This window comes from Callithrix jacchus, chromosome 11 (genome assembly GCF_049354715.1).
Source record: "Callithrix jacchus isolate 240 chromosome 11, calJac240_pri, whole genome shotgun sequence".
NCBI lineage: Eukaryota > Metazoa > Chordata > Mammalia > Primates > Cebidae > Callithrix > Callithrix jacchus.
In genome coordinates, this window is record NC_133512.1 from 50,677,573 (window position 1) to 50,694,687 (window position 17,115).

The 17,115-nt window shown below is 34.3% G+C and overlaps 1 protein-coding gene across 6 annotated transcripts in view; it reads right to left on the bottom strand.

Moving 5' to 3' along the window:
* The window catches only part of GLCCI1 (glucocorticoid induced 1), a 145,664-nt gene that overhangs the window by 28,075 nt on the left and 100,474 nt on the right, over window positions 1-17,115 (bottom strand). For 3 of the 6 annotated variants that reach the window (XM_054237268.2, XM_054237271.2, XM_054237267.2), the window contains 2 exons: window positions 7,818-7,931; window positions 3,398-3,550 (listed from right to left, as the gene is read on the bottom strand). In XM_054237268.2, coding sequence (XP_054093243.1) covers window positions 3,398-3,550; window positions 7,818-7,931 — 267 coding nt within the window. Of the gene's footprint in view, window positions 1-3,397; window positions 3,551-7,817; window positions 7,935-17,115 lie in introns of all 6 variants that reach the window. The other 3 variants (XM_054237270.2, XM_035254912.3, XM_054237269.2) reach the window with 1 other exon arrangement.

Consider the following 17,115-nt stretch of genomic DNA (forward strand, 5'->3'; position numbering starts at 1 on the left):
AATACAATACAGGAACTCCGAGAAGTATGCACAGGTTTAAACACTCGAATTGTTCAAGAAGAAGAAGGGATATCAGAGGTCAAAGTCCAACTTAATGAAATAAAACATGAAGAAAAGATTAGAGAAAAATGGATAAAAAGGAATGAGCAAAGTCTCCAAGAAATGTGGGACTATGTGAAAAGACCAAATTTACGTTTGATAGGTGTACCTGAATGCGACGGAGAGAATGAATCCAAGCTGGAAAATACCCTTCAGGATATTATTCAGGAAAATTTTCCTAAACTAGCAAAGCAGGTCAAAATTCAACCCCAGGAAATACAGAGAACACCACAAAGATATTCCTCAAGAAGAGCAACCCCAAGGCACATAATCGTTAGATTCACCAGGGTTGAAACGAAGGAGAAAATACTAAGGGCAGCCAGAGAGAAAGGTCATGTTACCCACAAAGGCAAGCTTATCAGACTTACAGCAGATCTCGCAGCAGAAACTCTACAAGCCAGAAGAGAGTGGGGGCCAATATTCAACATTCTCAAAGAACAGAACCTTCAGCCCAGAATTTCATATCCAGCCAAACTAAGCTTCACAACTGAAGGAAAAATAAAATCTTTTAGGAACAAGCAAGAACTCAGAGATTTTATTACCACCAGGCCTGCTTTACAAGAGCTTCTGAAAGAAGCATTACACACAGAAAGAAACAACCAGTATTAGCCTTTCTAAAAATACACCAAAAAGTAAAGAGCACCAACATAAAGAAGAATTTACACCAACGAATGGATAAAACAGCCAGTCAACATCAAATGGCAGTAACCCTAAATTTAAATTGACTAAATCCCCCAATCAAAAGACACAGCCAAAACCCAATGGCATGTTACATCCAGACCTGTTTAACATGCAAGGATACACAAAGACTCAAAACAAAGGGATGGAGAAAGATTTACCAACCAAATGGAGAGCAAAAATAAATAATAAATAAATAAAAAGCAAGAGTTGCAATTCTCGTATCGGAGAAAATAGATTTTAAAGCAACAAAGATATAGTGGTAAAAGGATCAATGCAACAACAAGAGCTAATGATCCTAACACCCAGATACGAGACTTAGATTCAATGAGACAGAAAATTAATAAGGATATCAAGGACTCGAACTCAGATCCGGAACAAGTAAACTTAATAAATATTCATAGAGCTCTCCACTTCAAATACACAAAATATACATTCTTGTCAATATCACATCACACCTACCCATAAGTTTAAATGAAACATTGATTGGCCATTATTAATACTCAATTTTTTTCAAAATAAAGCAATATTTCCATTTACTCTCCCTCTTTCTCTTCCTCTTTCTTCCTCTCCTTTACTTATTATTTTTTTTTCTTTCCTTCTCTCAAAAAAAAAGAAATCAACTTGTAAACCTATAGATCCAGGTCGGCAATGTCTCTCTCATTGCTTGATTTCCTTCCTTCCCTTCCCTCCCTCTCTCCCTCCCCGCTTCCTCCCTTCCTTCCTTCCTTCCTTCATCCCTTCCTTCCTCCCTACCGTCCTTCTTCCCTCCCTTCCTGCCTTCCTCCCCCACCCAAAAAAAAAAAATGTTAACAAATTGTCTTGTTAACTGCACTGGAATACTGATATAGTTAACAAGACAACTTTCCTTTTTTGGCTACTGGACAATTCATGGTGATGTTTTGATTCATTAAACTTTTTAGGTACATTTAATCATAAATCTAAAACTTCTAAAAATTGTAAGTTTGTAGGTTATCCCAGAATAATTCTGATACGGCTACTACTGAAGTAAGGCTTATTTAAAAGGAGAAGTACTTTATCAAGCTTTTTATTTTAGTATAGTTTTGGTTTTTAAGGAATCAGCAAATACGTGAATTATCTCATCTTCCAAAAATGAGATCAAGTTTATGTCCTTACATTACTGTCCTTACACTTAATGTATAAAGAAAACAGTTTAATGGGCTGGGCACAGTGGTTCACATGTGTAATTCCAGCACTTTGGGAGGCCTAGGTGGTTGAATCACTTGAGGTAAGGAGTTTGAGACCAGCCTGGCCAACATGGTAAAACCCTGTCTCTACTAAAATTACAAAAATTAGATGGGCATGGTGGTGTGTGCCTGTAATCCCAGCTACTCAGGAGGCTGAGGTGGGAGAATCGCTTGATCCTGGGAAGCAGAGGTTACAGTGAGCTGAGATTGTGCCACTGCAGTCGAGCCTGGGCAACAGCGCCACTCTGTCTCAAAAAAAGAAAAGAAAACAGTCCAATGGCAAACAGAGATGCCATATGTCTAAAGAGTTCCTTGATGGAATAATATACATAAAAATAAAAACTTAACATGAAATGTTAAAGGAGAGTAAAATAGTACAACCTTTTGGGAGGGTAATTCTGACAATATTCATCAATATTTTAAATGTACAAATGCTATGACCTAGCAATTTCACTGCCAATTTTAAAATGGGGAGAAAGATCTAAATAAACATTTCTCCAACATACAAATGGCTATTAGCATATGAAAATATGCTTAACATCTTCAGCCATTAGGAAATGCAAATTAATACTACAATGATATATCACTTCACATCCACTAAGATTGCTATAAGAAAGAAAAGGACAGATAATTACAAGTGTTAGGATGCAAAGAAATTGCAACTCTTATACACTGGTAGGAATGTACAATGTTGCAGACACTTTGGAAAGGAGTTTGGCAGTTCCCTAAAAGGTGAAAATAAAGTACTATATTAGCCTAATACTAATATTAGCCTAGTACTAATTCCTAATACTATATTAGCCTAGTACTAATTCCAACCCTAGGTTTACACTCAAGAGAAATGCCAACAGTATGTTGACACAAAAACTTGTATACAAATGTTTATAAAAGCATTATTCACAATGGCCAAAAAGTAAAACAATCCAAATTTCCATTAATTTATAACTGAATAAGTAAAATCCATATAACTGAGTATTATTTGGCCATAAAAAGGAAGTCACTGATAACAGTCTAAACCTGGGTGATCCTTAAAAACACTAGGCTAAGTTGAAGCCAGTTACAAAAAGCCACATTGTACGATTCCATTGATACGAAATGTCTAGAACAACAACCAAAAAATCCATAAACAGATTAGTGGTTGCCTAGGGCCAAGAGTATTATAGGGAAATGAGGGACCACTGTGAAAGGATACAATGTTTCTTTTGGGGGTGATGAAAATGCTGCACAATTAATTGTGATGATGGTTGTATAACTCTGAATATGTTTAAAACCACTGAATTGTACACTAACTGAGTAAATTGGATGGTATGTGAATTACATCTTAATAAAGCTGTTACCAAAAAAGTACTTTTCAGACAGCTTGTTATATCAAAAAAAAAAAAAAAGGATTCAAATATCCCAAGTAACCTTACCTTGGATACTTCTTCCTTCCCATTACTTTCTTTAATGAATACCTTTTCTAATTCAGGACTTATTCCTTCTACATTGCAGGGCACACGTGAAACAGATGATTTTGGCACTGATACATTTGACAGTGGCATAGGAACTGACCTTGATCCAGTAGCCTATGAGATAAGATAAAGGTGGTATCAAATTATTTGTGGTCAAGGCAATCAAGACTAAAGAGTATGGTAAATACCAAAATTGAAACTCAATGAGCAGAGTTATTTCTGACCTTTCAAATACAATAAAAATTCAGGTGCACATGCAGAAATTTAGGTTCTGAAGGAAGTAAAATGAAAATTATATAATCAGAATAATCCTTTCAAATCCCTTTATGTAAGTATAATGATATAACTGTGTAATGTATATACTTGTTCAGTAGAATGGCAGGCAGAATCTTCTGCATTACACTGTTTTCCTTTTTCTGTTTCACGGAACAGCATAGTTGAAATCATGTAACTTAATTATATCATGTAAGTCCACTCTATAGCTCTGTATTAACATGTTTAAAAGATGTTTGTTTTCTGTATAGTGACAATTACCTTCTAGTATTTTGCATTTCCATTTTGTCAACTATTTAAGAAAATCTGTTGGATTATTAAGTAATGGCAACAGTATTATACTAAGTTCAACTCTCTTAACAATTTAAAGGCTGTTTTCAAAAGTCCTTGGCAGGAGTTCTCAAAAATTAACTACCACTAATAGCTGTTGTTAAGTAAAAATTGCAAGACAATCCCTTTGATGCTTAAGGATTTATACAACAGAAAAGAAGTAAGAAAAATAAAGATTAATAAGGTAAAAATTAAAACAACATATGACCTCTATCTTACACTGAATCAAGTTGATATACATGGTCTGTGTTAAGGTGAACTGCTAATCATTGGTTAGCACGGTAACAATATTTCTCATACAATGGTGTATTCTTGCCAGTTGTGAGCTGCTGCTCATCAATGTCTTTTGTCTCTTATTGATGCATGAGCTTTTTTCATAATGTGGTTTAAACTTTTTTATATGTTAGTATCACATATTTTTTCAAATACCGTTGACCCTTGAACAACATGGGTTTGACCTGTGTGGGTCTACTTACATACAGATTTTCTCCTACCTCTGCTATCCCTGAGACAGCAAGACCAACCTCTCCTCTTTCTTCTCCTAATCAGCCTACTCAAAGTGAAGACAATGGGGAGGAAGACCTTTGTGATGATTTACTTCCACTTAATGAACACTGAATACATTTTCTCTTCTTTATGACTTTAATAATTACCATTTATTTTCTGTATCTTTATTGAAGAATAGAGAATACATGAAACCTACAAAATATGTTAAGCACTATTTTTATGTAATCAGTAAGGCTCCTGGGCAATGGGCTATTAGTAGGTAAGTTTTTCAGAAGCCAAAGTTATAAACAAATTTTCAACTGCATGAGGGGGTCAATGCCACAACCCCAATTGTTGTTCAAGGGTTAACTGTATTTTATCAAATAGGTAATCAACTTTTATCAAATATTCTTCTTTCAGCATTTTTACAATTTTTTCATATTTAAATACTTAACCTATCATGATTTATTTTTGTGCATGGTGTAAAGTCTAAGTATTCTTCCCCCCCGCCCCCGCCACAGTAATCCCACTGCTGTAATACTTCTTTATGGATTCTATATTTGATTTCCTGGAGCTACTATCTGATAATCCTATACAGAGTGCCACTTAATTGCTATAATTTTATATTACATTTCAGTATCTTGTAGGAAAAGTCTTTTCAAATTTTCTATAAATGAGCATTGCTTTTTTCATTGACTTTTGAAGACAATTTTTCAAGTAATAAAAACAATTCCTTTTAAATTTGCACTGGAACTCAAAACAATTTGTACATTAATTTCAGGTAAATTGCTATTTGAAAGATACTGAATCTTCCCATCTATCAATGTGTTAAGACTTCCCATTTATTTGTCTTGTATTTCATGTTCTCAGAGATGTAAAGTTTGCATATTTAAATGTGATTCTAGGCATTTTATATTTTTTATTATATTTTCAAGCACGTTATTACTAGTACAAGAGAAAACAATTTGGGTATGTTTATACTTTATCTAATCATCTAGCTTCAGTTTTCCCCTTTTCATTATGGAAAATTCCAATCATAAACATAATTCAACAGAGTAAAATAATAAACCCCTACCTGCACATAATCCAGCTTCAAAAATTATCAACATTTACCAATTTGTTTCATGTGAATACCCCTTTTTGGTTTTTGGAATATTTTAAAGTACATTCTAGACTTCATATTTCACCTACAAATATTTCAGTATGTATAGCAAAGGATAACCATTTTTAAGAAGAACCACATGGCAAAAATTCAACGTAATTTAGAACAATTATTAAGTCAATGGGTCAACTGATCTCGTGTTAAGTGCATTGGACTCCTAGAGAAAAACTGCTTGAAATAAACAATAAGGATATCCTACTTCTATCAGATGAAGAAAAAAAAAGGCATGTATGAATTTTTACTTCAAAGGTTCAGGCTTACCAGTTGGTTTTACAGCTCTAATGAGGTATAAGAGGCATACAAAAAAATTTTCCCTCTTTAAGTATGCAGTTTGTTGAGCTCTGTTACACAGATACAGTCCTACAATTATCAGTACAGTCACATTCAGAACCTTCTATCCAAAAACTTTCCCTAGGGCTTCTCTGTGGTCAATCCCCCATCCCTAAAACTTTGTTTTGATAATGTTTCCTTTTTGAGAATCTAAAATAACAAATCATAGTATGTAGCCTTTTGCTCCTGATTTCTTTCACTTAGCATGTTTTTAAGATTTAACCATGTTGTTCCATGTATCAGTAGTTCCTTTCATTTTACTGCATAATAGTATTACATTGCATGGATATATGAAGTGTTTATTCACTCACAACTTGAAAGATGTTTGTCTATATCCTTTTTTTTTTTAGTATTATGAATAATGTCTCAGAAGACTCATGTACAAGTCTTTATGTAGACATATGCTTTTATTTCTCATGGACCGATACCAAAGGGTGAAAACTGTAGTTTAATGGTCAGCATATGTTTAACTTCTTAAGAAAATGACAATATATTTGCCAAAGTAAAAAGTACAAAGTCTCTACCTTTTTGTGTTCCCACAACAATGTGTGGCTGTTTTGATTTTTCCACATCCTTATCAACAGTTGGTATTATTAGTAACTTTCATTTTCGCTATCCTATCATTAGTTTTAGTAGTCTTATTAATTCACTTTGATTTTCTAAATATATAATATCATATGCAAGTAGTGATGATTCTTTTTCTTACTGACCTGTTCTAGAACCTCTGAACCACTAGCAAATAATATCAATAATTACAGACATCTTTGACTTGATTTTTCAACAATTATGCTACTAATATTTTATTGGTAGGGTCTCACTGTATTTGTAGTTAGTCACATTAGGAAATATCCTAATTTTAGTTTAGTAAGAGTTTTTTTTTAAATCACAAGATACTGAGTTTTTATCAAGTGTAATTCAGCATCTAGAAAATCAAATGTTTTTTTCTACTTTGGTTTTCCGATGCAATGAACTAAACTAATACATTTCTCAATGTTGAATCATCCTTATCTTTGTGAAACAAATCCTAATTGGGTTTGTTTTGATACACTGCTTGGGTTTCTTCTGTTACATTACTATTTTGTTCCATAGGATATTTAGTATTTATTTCTAGCGGAAAATAAAAACGTTAATCCTCAAATTCATCATATGTAAAATAGGGACAAGATACATAGACATAAAAAGAAAGAACTGTCAGGAAGATTAAATGAAATAATGCCCATAGTTGCTCAATAAGTGAATTAAGTAAAGATTTTAGTCCAGGTCAGTATCATCCTTGAGACCACTATCCTGTGTTATACGTGTTATTAAGACAAGGCTAAACATATGCTTTTTAATCTACTTTTTTTTTTTTGAGATGTATTCTAGTTCTGTCACCCAGGCTGGAGTGCAGTGGCATGATCTCGGCTCTCTGCAACCTCCATCTCCCGAATTCAAGTAAGTCTCCTGTGTCAGCCTCCAGAGTAGTTGGGATTACAGGCACCCACCACCAGTCTGGCTATTTTTTTTTTTTTTTTTGTATTTTTAGTAGAGGCAGGCTGGTTTAACCATGTTGGCCAGGCTGGTTTTGAACCTCCTGTCCTCAAGTGCTCTGCCTGCCTTGGCCTCCCAAAGTGCTGGGATTACAGGAGTGAGCCACCTCATCTGGCTGCTTTTTAATAATCTTTTTATAATCATTTTACAAAGAAGTAATTTAGTAGAGCTAAAGATTCATTGTATTTATTTAATGCTAAAATGATGAATTCTCTTCCTTAATGAACTAAAAGTTATTATTCAAATCTAGACAAGAAGAAGTTAGCCTACCTGAGTGTGATTGATTGTTATATGGTTGCCATGAAGAGGTGACTGGCGATCTTTCTCCTTACTGTGACGACTACTTTGTTTACTGCGTTGTAGCTGCTGCCTCAGTTTGGCGATCTGCTTTGGGGAGAGGGAAAGGGAACAAAGCAAGAAGAGAATAAAAGTGAATACCAAATTTTTATATTTATTTCTTCAGTTTGGGGGTATTGATAAAAAAATTTTCAAGTTTCAAAGAAGAGATAATATTTTACCACAATGATTTGTTCTTCCAAGTTTTTGGAATTAAGATTATTAAAATGAGAAATAAATATATGCTACAATTGCTTCACTTTTACAAATTTGAATAGTGTTACTAGTAAATATGCTAACTATATTTCCCCAGATTATTTCAGATTTTACTTTTGTAACACCAGAAATATCTTCCTTTTTGAAAACCTTTTATAAGATGAAAAATAATATTTCAAATGCCAACTGATTAAAGTTAAACCTGACCTCTAAACATAGGGACCACATTAGTTTTTAAGTTCCTGTCTTACATAAACAAAAGGGATCTGGATTTATCAGTTACTAAACACTAAAATTGTAAATCCCATGGTGTTGTGAAGAATCAAAGCTATTGGTATTAGTAACTTATTAATATTTAATATATTACTATATATTACTCTTTAATCATTAAACCTTTAAAAACAAATATAATTTTGGGTATATTCTCTTAAATGGAAGGATCACATTTCCCTGGTTTTACAGAAGTCATTACTATAATATGACCTGGAATTCATTAAACTACTTAACATGTTTTAGGTGATGTAAAAAAAAAATTCCTGAGAATTAATCATCACTGGTCATTAGAGAAATGCAAATCAAAACACAATGAGATACCATTTCACGCCAGTTAGAATGACGATCTTTAAAAAACCAGGAGACACAGATGCTGGAGAGGATGCAGAGAACTAGGAATGCTTTTACACCGTTGGTGGGAGTGTAAATTAATTCAACCATTGTGGAAGACAGTGTGGTGATTCCTCAAGGATCTAGAACTAGGGATACCATTTGACCTAGCAATCCCATTACTGGGCACATACCCAAAGAATATAAATCATTCTATTATAAAGACACACGTACGTGTATGTTTATTGCAGCACTGTTCACAATAGCAAAGACTTGGAGCCAACCCAAATGTCCACCAATGAAAGACTGGATAAAGAACATGTGGCACATACACACCATGGAATACTATGTAGCCATAAAAAAGGATGAGTTCATGTCCCTTGCAGGGACTTGGATGAAGCTGGAAACCATCATTCTCAGCAAACACACACAAGAACAGAAAACCAAACACTGCATGTTCTCACTCATAAGTGGGTATTGAACAATGAGAACACATGGACACAGGGATGGGAACATCACACACTGGGGCCTGTCAGGGAGTGGGGGGGCTAAGGGAAAGACAGCATTAGGAGAAATACCTAATGTAGATGAGGGATTGATGGATGCAGCAAACCACCATGGTACGTGCATACCTATGTAACAAACCTATACGTTCTGTACATGCACCCAGAACTTAAAGTATAATAAAAAAATAATTAACAATTTCCCAAGCATTTTTAAGTAAACCATTAACAATTTGGGGGAAGTCATTTAATATTGGTATTATTTTCCTTGTAGAAAAGATGATGTTAATCAATAATTATTCCCTGAATCTACAATGAGCCCAGAGAGATAATGTATTATAAAATTATCTAAATATTTACCTTGAATAACCATGGCAATATAAAGCACAATAGAAAATTACTATTAAATCCTATAAATGCTCAAGGGTAAAAGTACATAAGTTGCTGAGAAAACTAATATTTGCCTGTGGTTAACAGAAGAGAAAATAATACAGAAGAAAACAAAGCACCCAAACAAGGAAGAATTTATATCCTTTCTTTTATACTTAAGATCTTTAGATCTCTTTAGGTTTTTTAAAGCTCTATGTAGCTTATGGATCTCTCATAAAATGTGCTTACAAAAAAAAAGATGTACAAATAAGATTATGTTACTATTTGTGTTCCCTCCTCTCTGTTGAACTGACATAATTTTCTTGCAGACAGCATTACTTTTTATAAGAAAATGAATCAAAATTTATAGTAACCAATATAAAATCAAGACAGATAACTCTCTATGATAAAAAAATAAATAGGGCTGGGTGCAGTGGCTCACACCTGCAATCCCAGCACTTTGGGAGGCCGAGGCGGGTGGATCAGGAGTCCAAGACCAGACTAGCCAACATGACGAAACCCCATCTCTACTAAAAAAACACAAAAATTAGCCAGGTGTAATGGTGTATGCCTGTAGTCCTGGCTACTCGGGAGGCTGAGACACAAGAATGGCTTGAACCTGGGAGGCTGAGGTTGCAGTGAGCTGAGATACCATCTCTGCACTCCAATCTGGGGGTCACAGTGAGACTCTGTCTCAAAAAAATAACAAAAAGCAAAAAATGAAAAAAAAAAAAAAACAAGATAAAGGAAATAAGTGATCCTGGGTCACAAGGAATAAATAATAACTGTACAAAGAGTAATTATCATAGTCACAAAGAAAAGATTAAAGCATTTATGAAATTAAATGAAGAAAAAACAGAAACTGGCCTCACTTAATGTCTGAGAACCAGAAACACATTTTTTGAAAGCTTGGTAACATCATCTCTGTTTATTTGCCATTTTTCTCCTGTTTATTTCCCTCACTACTGATAACATCTAAAAGAAAATAAAAATACATATCATTTTCAGCAAACTGACACAAGAACAGAAAATAAAACACCGCATGTTCTCACTCATAGGTGGGTGTTGAACAATGAGAACACATGGACACGGGGAAAGCATCACACACTGGGGTCTGCTGGCGGGATAGGGGAGGAAGAGGGATAGGGATAACATGGGGAGAAATGCCAGGTATAGGCGATGGGGGGATAGAGGCAGCAAATCACCTTGCCATGTATGTACCTATGCAACAATCCTGCATGATCTGCACATGTACCCCAGAACCTAAAGCATGATAAAATAAATAAATAAAAATAAAAATACAAAATCAAAACCAAAACCCTTACCCTCAAAAGACTGGTTGAGCACTTTTGCCTCAAGGACTGAAGAAGACAGAAATCTTTCTCAGAATAAATTATATTCCACCATAGGGCAGGGAAATGGGAAATCTTAAAAGGACGAAGTGATGGCAGTGAGAGAGGAAGCAGGATTTGGGGGCTTTGGGAAGAAAAGAAAAAAAAAAAAAGAAGGGAGCTAGCCTAAAACCACAAAAAATGTTATAGGTTATCACTAGCAAGAGACCTGGTATTCTCAGTTAGTCCTTCTTATCCACAAGTATCACTGCACCACAATTTAAACACAGTCATCAGAGGTAGATGGAAAGTGCAGTAATTATTTATAATGTTAGGACAATATAGGAAGTATGCCACTGCTACCCTAAGACAGACAGGTAAACAATATTTACTATAGAAAGGCCACCCATTACACACAGTGGGTAAGGTCTCTCTCTATCCCACTACTATAGGTTGGGTAATAACCAAGATCCACAGAACAGTGTTTCAGTGGGAAAAACATATCCTGGGTGTGAGACATCTAACTGATAACCAGACTTTTAAGTCATAACCAACTCAAAAGTAGGAAATTAATTTTGGAAGTTAACTCCCCCCAACTTAAGAACAACCTTTTTAAAGGAGAAAATCCAATGTATAAACTATAATAATTGGTATTCAATAGTTAGAAACTCTGATTATTTAAAGATAACCTGCCCTAGGGTGCCATCTTTGGTTTGCAGTTTGAGTACAGAGCAAATATTAAGGCACCAGACTGAGGGGTAAATCCAGGCCAGACCAAGCTCTACTCAGCAAGCTGTAGCCATAGCAGAATACGCAGGCTACCTGAAAGAAGCCTTTTCCTTCACTGAAAGACACTAACCTTTAAAAAAAAATCTTATGCTAATGGGGCTGCAGATACTTAAGAGGGGGTGTTTTTATCTAATTCACACAAAGGTGATCTATAAGGGTAGTACCTGTCCAGAACATGGTGACTAAAGCTAAAATCGTATTTAACAGAAACCAAAAATAACAGCTATGATTTTTTTCATCTTTGAAAAAGAAATTACCATTAGAATAAAAAGGCAGGCCATACACTGGGGAAAAGATATTTACAGCACATATATCCAAAGAAGAATTCATATCCACAATATGTAAAGAACACCTACAAGCAATAAGAAAAAGACTAAGAGTAAACCAAGACCTTTAACAGGTACTTAGCCAAAGAGAATATCCAAATGGTCAATATGCATTAAAAAAATGTATTCAACATCATTCTAATGAGGGAAATATAAATGAACACCCATGATAATGTCTAAACTTAAAAGACAACAAAATCAAATGATGACAAAGACATGAAACAACTGGAACTCTACTTCCATTGCTAGAGGTGAAGGGTATTCTTTTATTTTAACATAGCAGGCTGGAACATAGAAGATTTTCTGGGGAAATGCTTATATTCTCAATACTAGGTCACTGAAGGTAATAGCTGAAGAGCAGAAAGCAGTGACCTGACTCAAATGAGGCAAAAATTCTTAGTTCAGTTACCTGGAAGGAGAAATGAATGCTCAAGGCTGTAATTAGGTTCTAAGGTTCTCAATAGGAAACAGCGCTAACAGAAGAGGGAATCATGCTGATTACTCAAGAGGGAATGAGCTACCAGAAAACAGAAGACCTCTGCAAATATACAACTATGATGTCTATTTCTGTTAATAACGTTTCTAACAATTAATAGACATTAGAACACACCCTCTTTGTGTAAAGAGATATTCCTATAATAGAAATTTATCCATTGCCAAATGAAGGTAATACAATTTTAAACAAATTATAATTCAGCACGCTGAAAATGCTTTGATGATGCACATTCTGCCTAATAACATATTCTTTCCAGTAATTATTAAGAGTAATTATAGGCAAGTTTGTCTGATGACAGTGCCAATTAACAATAGAAAAGCATCAATAAAATTTGCCTATTTAATTATTTATTACTAACATTGTAGAAGGCACTCTGCTACTTGCTTTTATGTGAATTATCTCATTTATTTTTCAACAAAAGCATGTGAGATAGGTATTATTTCAGAGGTGAAGAAATACACAGGTAGAAATGTTAAAAAAAAAAAAAGCCTGCTAAAAGTTACATCATTAAGTGGTAAACAAGTGTTTAGACTCACGAAGTGGAATCCCAGAGTCTGCTCTCTTAATCACCATTCTATACTGACTGAAGAATGAAGTTAATCACACACAATTTTCTTACAAAAATTACAGACAAATAGGAATGTAAAAGATGACAAAAGCTGAACTGAGATAATTCCTTCCCCAAAACAATCACTAAAGATATTAACTCAAGTAATTTTTATGAAAATATTGTTTGGAAAATCATGAATCTCATGTTATTCCCTTCTTTATAAAACAGGAAATATATGATAAACTTTAAGGCTTATAAAGATCACGTGTCTCAAAAGAAAGGTCTATAGTCTAGTTAAAAGCAAATTTTATATATTATATCCCTCAATAAAAATCTCAAACTTCCAAAAATTTTAAACTTCTTTTGCCTTTCTATAAAAATGAATAATCGGTGTTGTTTTCCTGTTTTTCTTTAAAGTGCCAGTATGCAAACCCTGATGAACAAATTGTTCTTTAAGACATGCACACAAACATGCACTAAGAAAACACGTATGTGCATGCACAATACATATACACAAGGGAAGGGTCATCTGTAAACACATCAACGCCTATACATCCACAGACAGACATGCTTGCCTACATGCAGACTGCACATCAACACACTGATCCAGGAACAGAGATTCCACATACTATGCTCCCCACCCCCAGATTCACCTCTACAGATACAGCTAGGTTTGGGAGAATTTTTATACATTAAGTTTTAATATAGAAATGTACTTACAACTATTAATAAACCATATTTGTCAACAGAGACATTTTAACAATACAAGACTAAAATTTAAAAACACTGTTCACAAACCCATCTGATGCCTCAAATTTATTATATCATATTGCAGATGAGAAAAACTCAAAAGCAAAGTACCATCCCAATGTGAAACAGCTAATAAATGGTAAATTCAGTTCTATGGCCTTCATTTGGAACCTCTGTCACCTAGCAATGCTACTGAATACTGTGTGAATGTTCAACTGTAAATAACTACCAGTCACTACTGGCTCATAATTTCAACCACTGCATAACTTCCTTTTTTAATGCTGGAGATATTATAAGCTGTGAAGCTGAAATAATAATGAACAAAAATTTAATGAAACAATTAAATGACTGTATATTAACTTACTGGTAAGTTTCTGTATTTTTTGATAAACAATTTGTGTGACCTTCAAAATTGTTCCTATTGGGCCTGACTGTTAAAAGATAGTGAAAGGATTAAAAACATATTTACAATTCAACTTACAGACTTTACTGGATAAATAATATATGTATTTTTTAAAGGTTTATCACATAATTCCTTTGATTTGACTAAAAATATTCAGACTATTATCTTGTCGGTCCAGAGAAACCATTATTGCAATTGTTTTTCCCTAGTATTATTAACAATATGTATTTTAAAATGCCAAGAACGAACACAAAGTTAAGGCAGAATGTACCCTCTCAGTAAAACTATAGTTTTATTAAAGTATAAGGAAAGTTTTACTTTAAAAAGGAGACCATATCAATAAAACTCATTAATCACTTTTGATTGGAAGCAAGAAATATGCCTAATCATTTATTTTACTCCTTCAGATGGTTCCATCTAAAAAAATATATCCTACTAATGAGAGGGCTTGCTGGTTAAATAAAGAAGCAACATGTGATTTTTTTTTTCTTTCCATTGAGCGCCTTAAGAATAGTAAATTTATCTTTTTAAATTTTTGTTTATAAAAATTAGAATAGTAAAAAGAAGGAAAAGAAAACAATGTAACAGTTTCATTTATGTTCCCTCTGGGACAAAAGATCAATCTGCTTACTGCTTATTATAAAAGCAGTGGATTACATAAGCTCAGTGTTCCTATTCTATAATATGATCTACTATATATACAGAATCCATCTGAGTCTTCCTCATTCCCCCATGGGACTTGGGGTATAGGAGAACTGACATAAATTGAATGTTCTTGATACTTGCTGTGCTGTGAATAATAAAGTCTCCTGATTTATGCCTTCTGTCAGCAACCCTGAAAGAGTAACAGGTTAATCTATTAGGTCTAAGTAGGATAAAATCAAATCTAATGCCTAAGACAGTATACTTACTCCTTCACCTCAAATGAAGAGAGGAGTTTTAATGGAACAAACCTGGAAAGACTGCTGTATGTTCTCCCTAACTAAGAGGACTGGTATTTGACTCACACTCCACACACTGGAAAGAGTGAGGTAGGATAATACAGATTTACTGCTGCATTAGAATAAGTCTAAACTCCCTGAATTAACCAGACCCCCCCCCCCAATAAAAATGTGTGAAAGTTTCTCAGGAGCCATTTGGGAAATCTGAGTGTGAGAGCCATCATGAAGGGTTGTCTTAGATCCTTCTTAAGAGGGCCACCAAGAAGGGGAAATAGAGCTCAGCTGCTGAAAAGCTGAAGGTTATTTCTAGACTTCTAGAGGCTAAGAACTTACCCAGAAAGAACTGCAGATAAGAGATGTGCAGAAAAACGGATCTCCAAAGACCCATGAAAATATAAGAGAAAGTCAACTTTAAAAATCTGTTAAGCCCAGAAAAAGTTTGCCTCTTATGACAGTAGCGGTGAAGTAGAACATTTCTATTCCATTTCCTTTTCCTTCATTTTTCCAAGCTCCAACTCCACAGAGGCCAGAAATAGAGACTGTGGAGTTTGGGGGAAAAATATGAGCAAGAAAGAGAAAAGAAGCCCCTGGGATTCCTTTACCCATAAGTCACCCAGCAGTAGTACACTCTGGGAGAAGGCAAGTAGCTATACGCATAAAAAGAGATGTAGGCTTTGATTATCCTAAGAGACAAGAAATCATTTACTCAAAGGGAACACAAGAATTTAGGAGTGATCAGATTCTAGTTTTCTATCATTGGCAGAAGAACTTCTGTCACTGAATAAGGATAGTGGGAGCTAATTAATAAAACTCCTTTTGCGATTAACACTTAAAAGTCTTAGTTGTATTTTCTAATATGTAAGTTAGCTCTGTAAGAAATAGACTATCTCTAAAGTTTCTTTTAAAATTTTAGATGCTTTACATAATACTGAGCATACAATCTTACTCATTTGAGGTTAATGCAGATGTTGACACTACATAAACCAATGCAGTATCATCAAAGGCTGATAAGGAATGCCGAAAAGTTATCTTAAGCATATAGTTTTCTTCATTTTTACCTCAACTAAATGTGTGCAAATTAACTGTTGTAAAAGTGGTAAGTATTCATTAAATCCTTACTTCTTTAGTAGACATCTTAAACCCTACTTATGCTTTATACATTAATTTAAAACTATTGTGTTATTTCAGCAGGGAAAACAAATCTAACCAATGGAAAAGTATGTGCATATCATTGTTTAGAAATTAAACAATTCTTATAATCTAATAAAGGTTGGATTAGCAAATTCCCAGTAAATACAATGCACTGAAGGAAAATCAATCTTTTCATAAAGGGAAATGATGTTTCACTTGGATTCATTTCCTTAACATGGCTACAACTGCATTGTATACGAGCATTAACTATGATTTCTAATAAATGCCTTGATAATCTGGTTGTCATTTCTTTGTAAGTAACGTGCTTTTCCCTAATTGCTAGAATATGTGTGTACGTGTGTATTCTTGATCTACAGTTCTTTTACACTGTATCTAGAGTTTTTTTTTTCCCTCCGTTTCTCCTCGTTGAAACTGGTAGCTTTTTCAATCTGAAGACACACATCTTTCTCCAAATCTAACAAATTTTCAACCCTGAAAATTTCTCTTCCCTGACACTATTCTTACATTCTGAAACTCCTAGCTCAGTTATCTTTGTCAACAACAACAGAAAAGTCAAACTCTGTATTTGAAAGTATTTATTCTGAGCCAAATATGAGTGACCATGGCCTATGGTACAGCCCTGAGGAAATTCTGAGAACATGTGCCCAAGGTGGTTGGGACACAGCTTGGTTTTGTACATTTTAGGGAGACATGAGATATCAATCAAATACATTTATGATATACATTGTTTCAGTCCTGAAAGGCAGGACAACTTGAAGCAAGGGGTTCTGGGTTATAGGTAGACTTAAAAATTTTCCAATTGG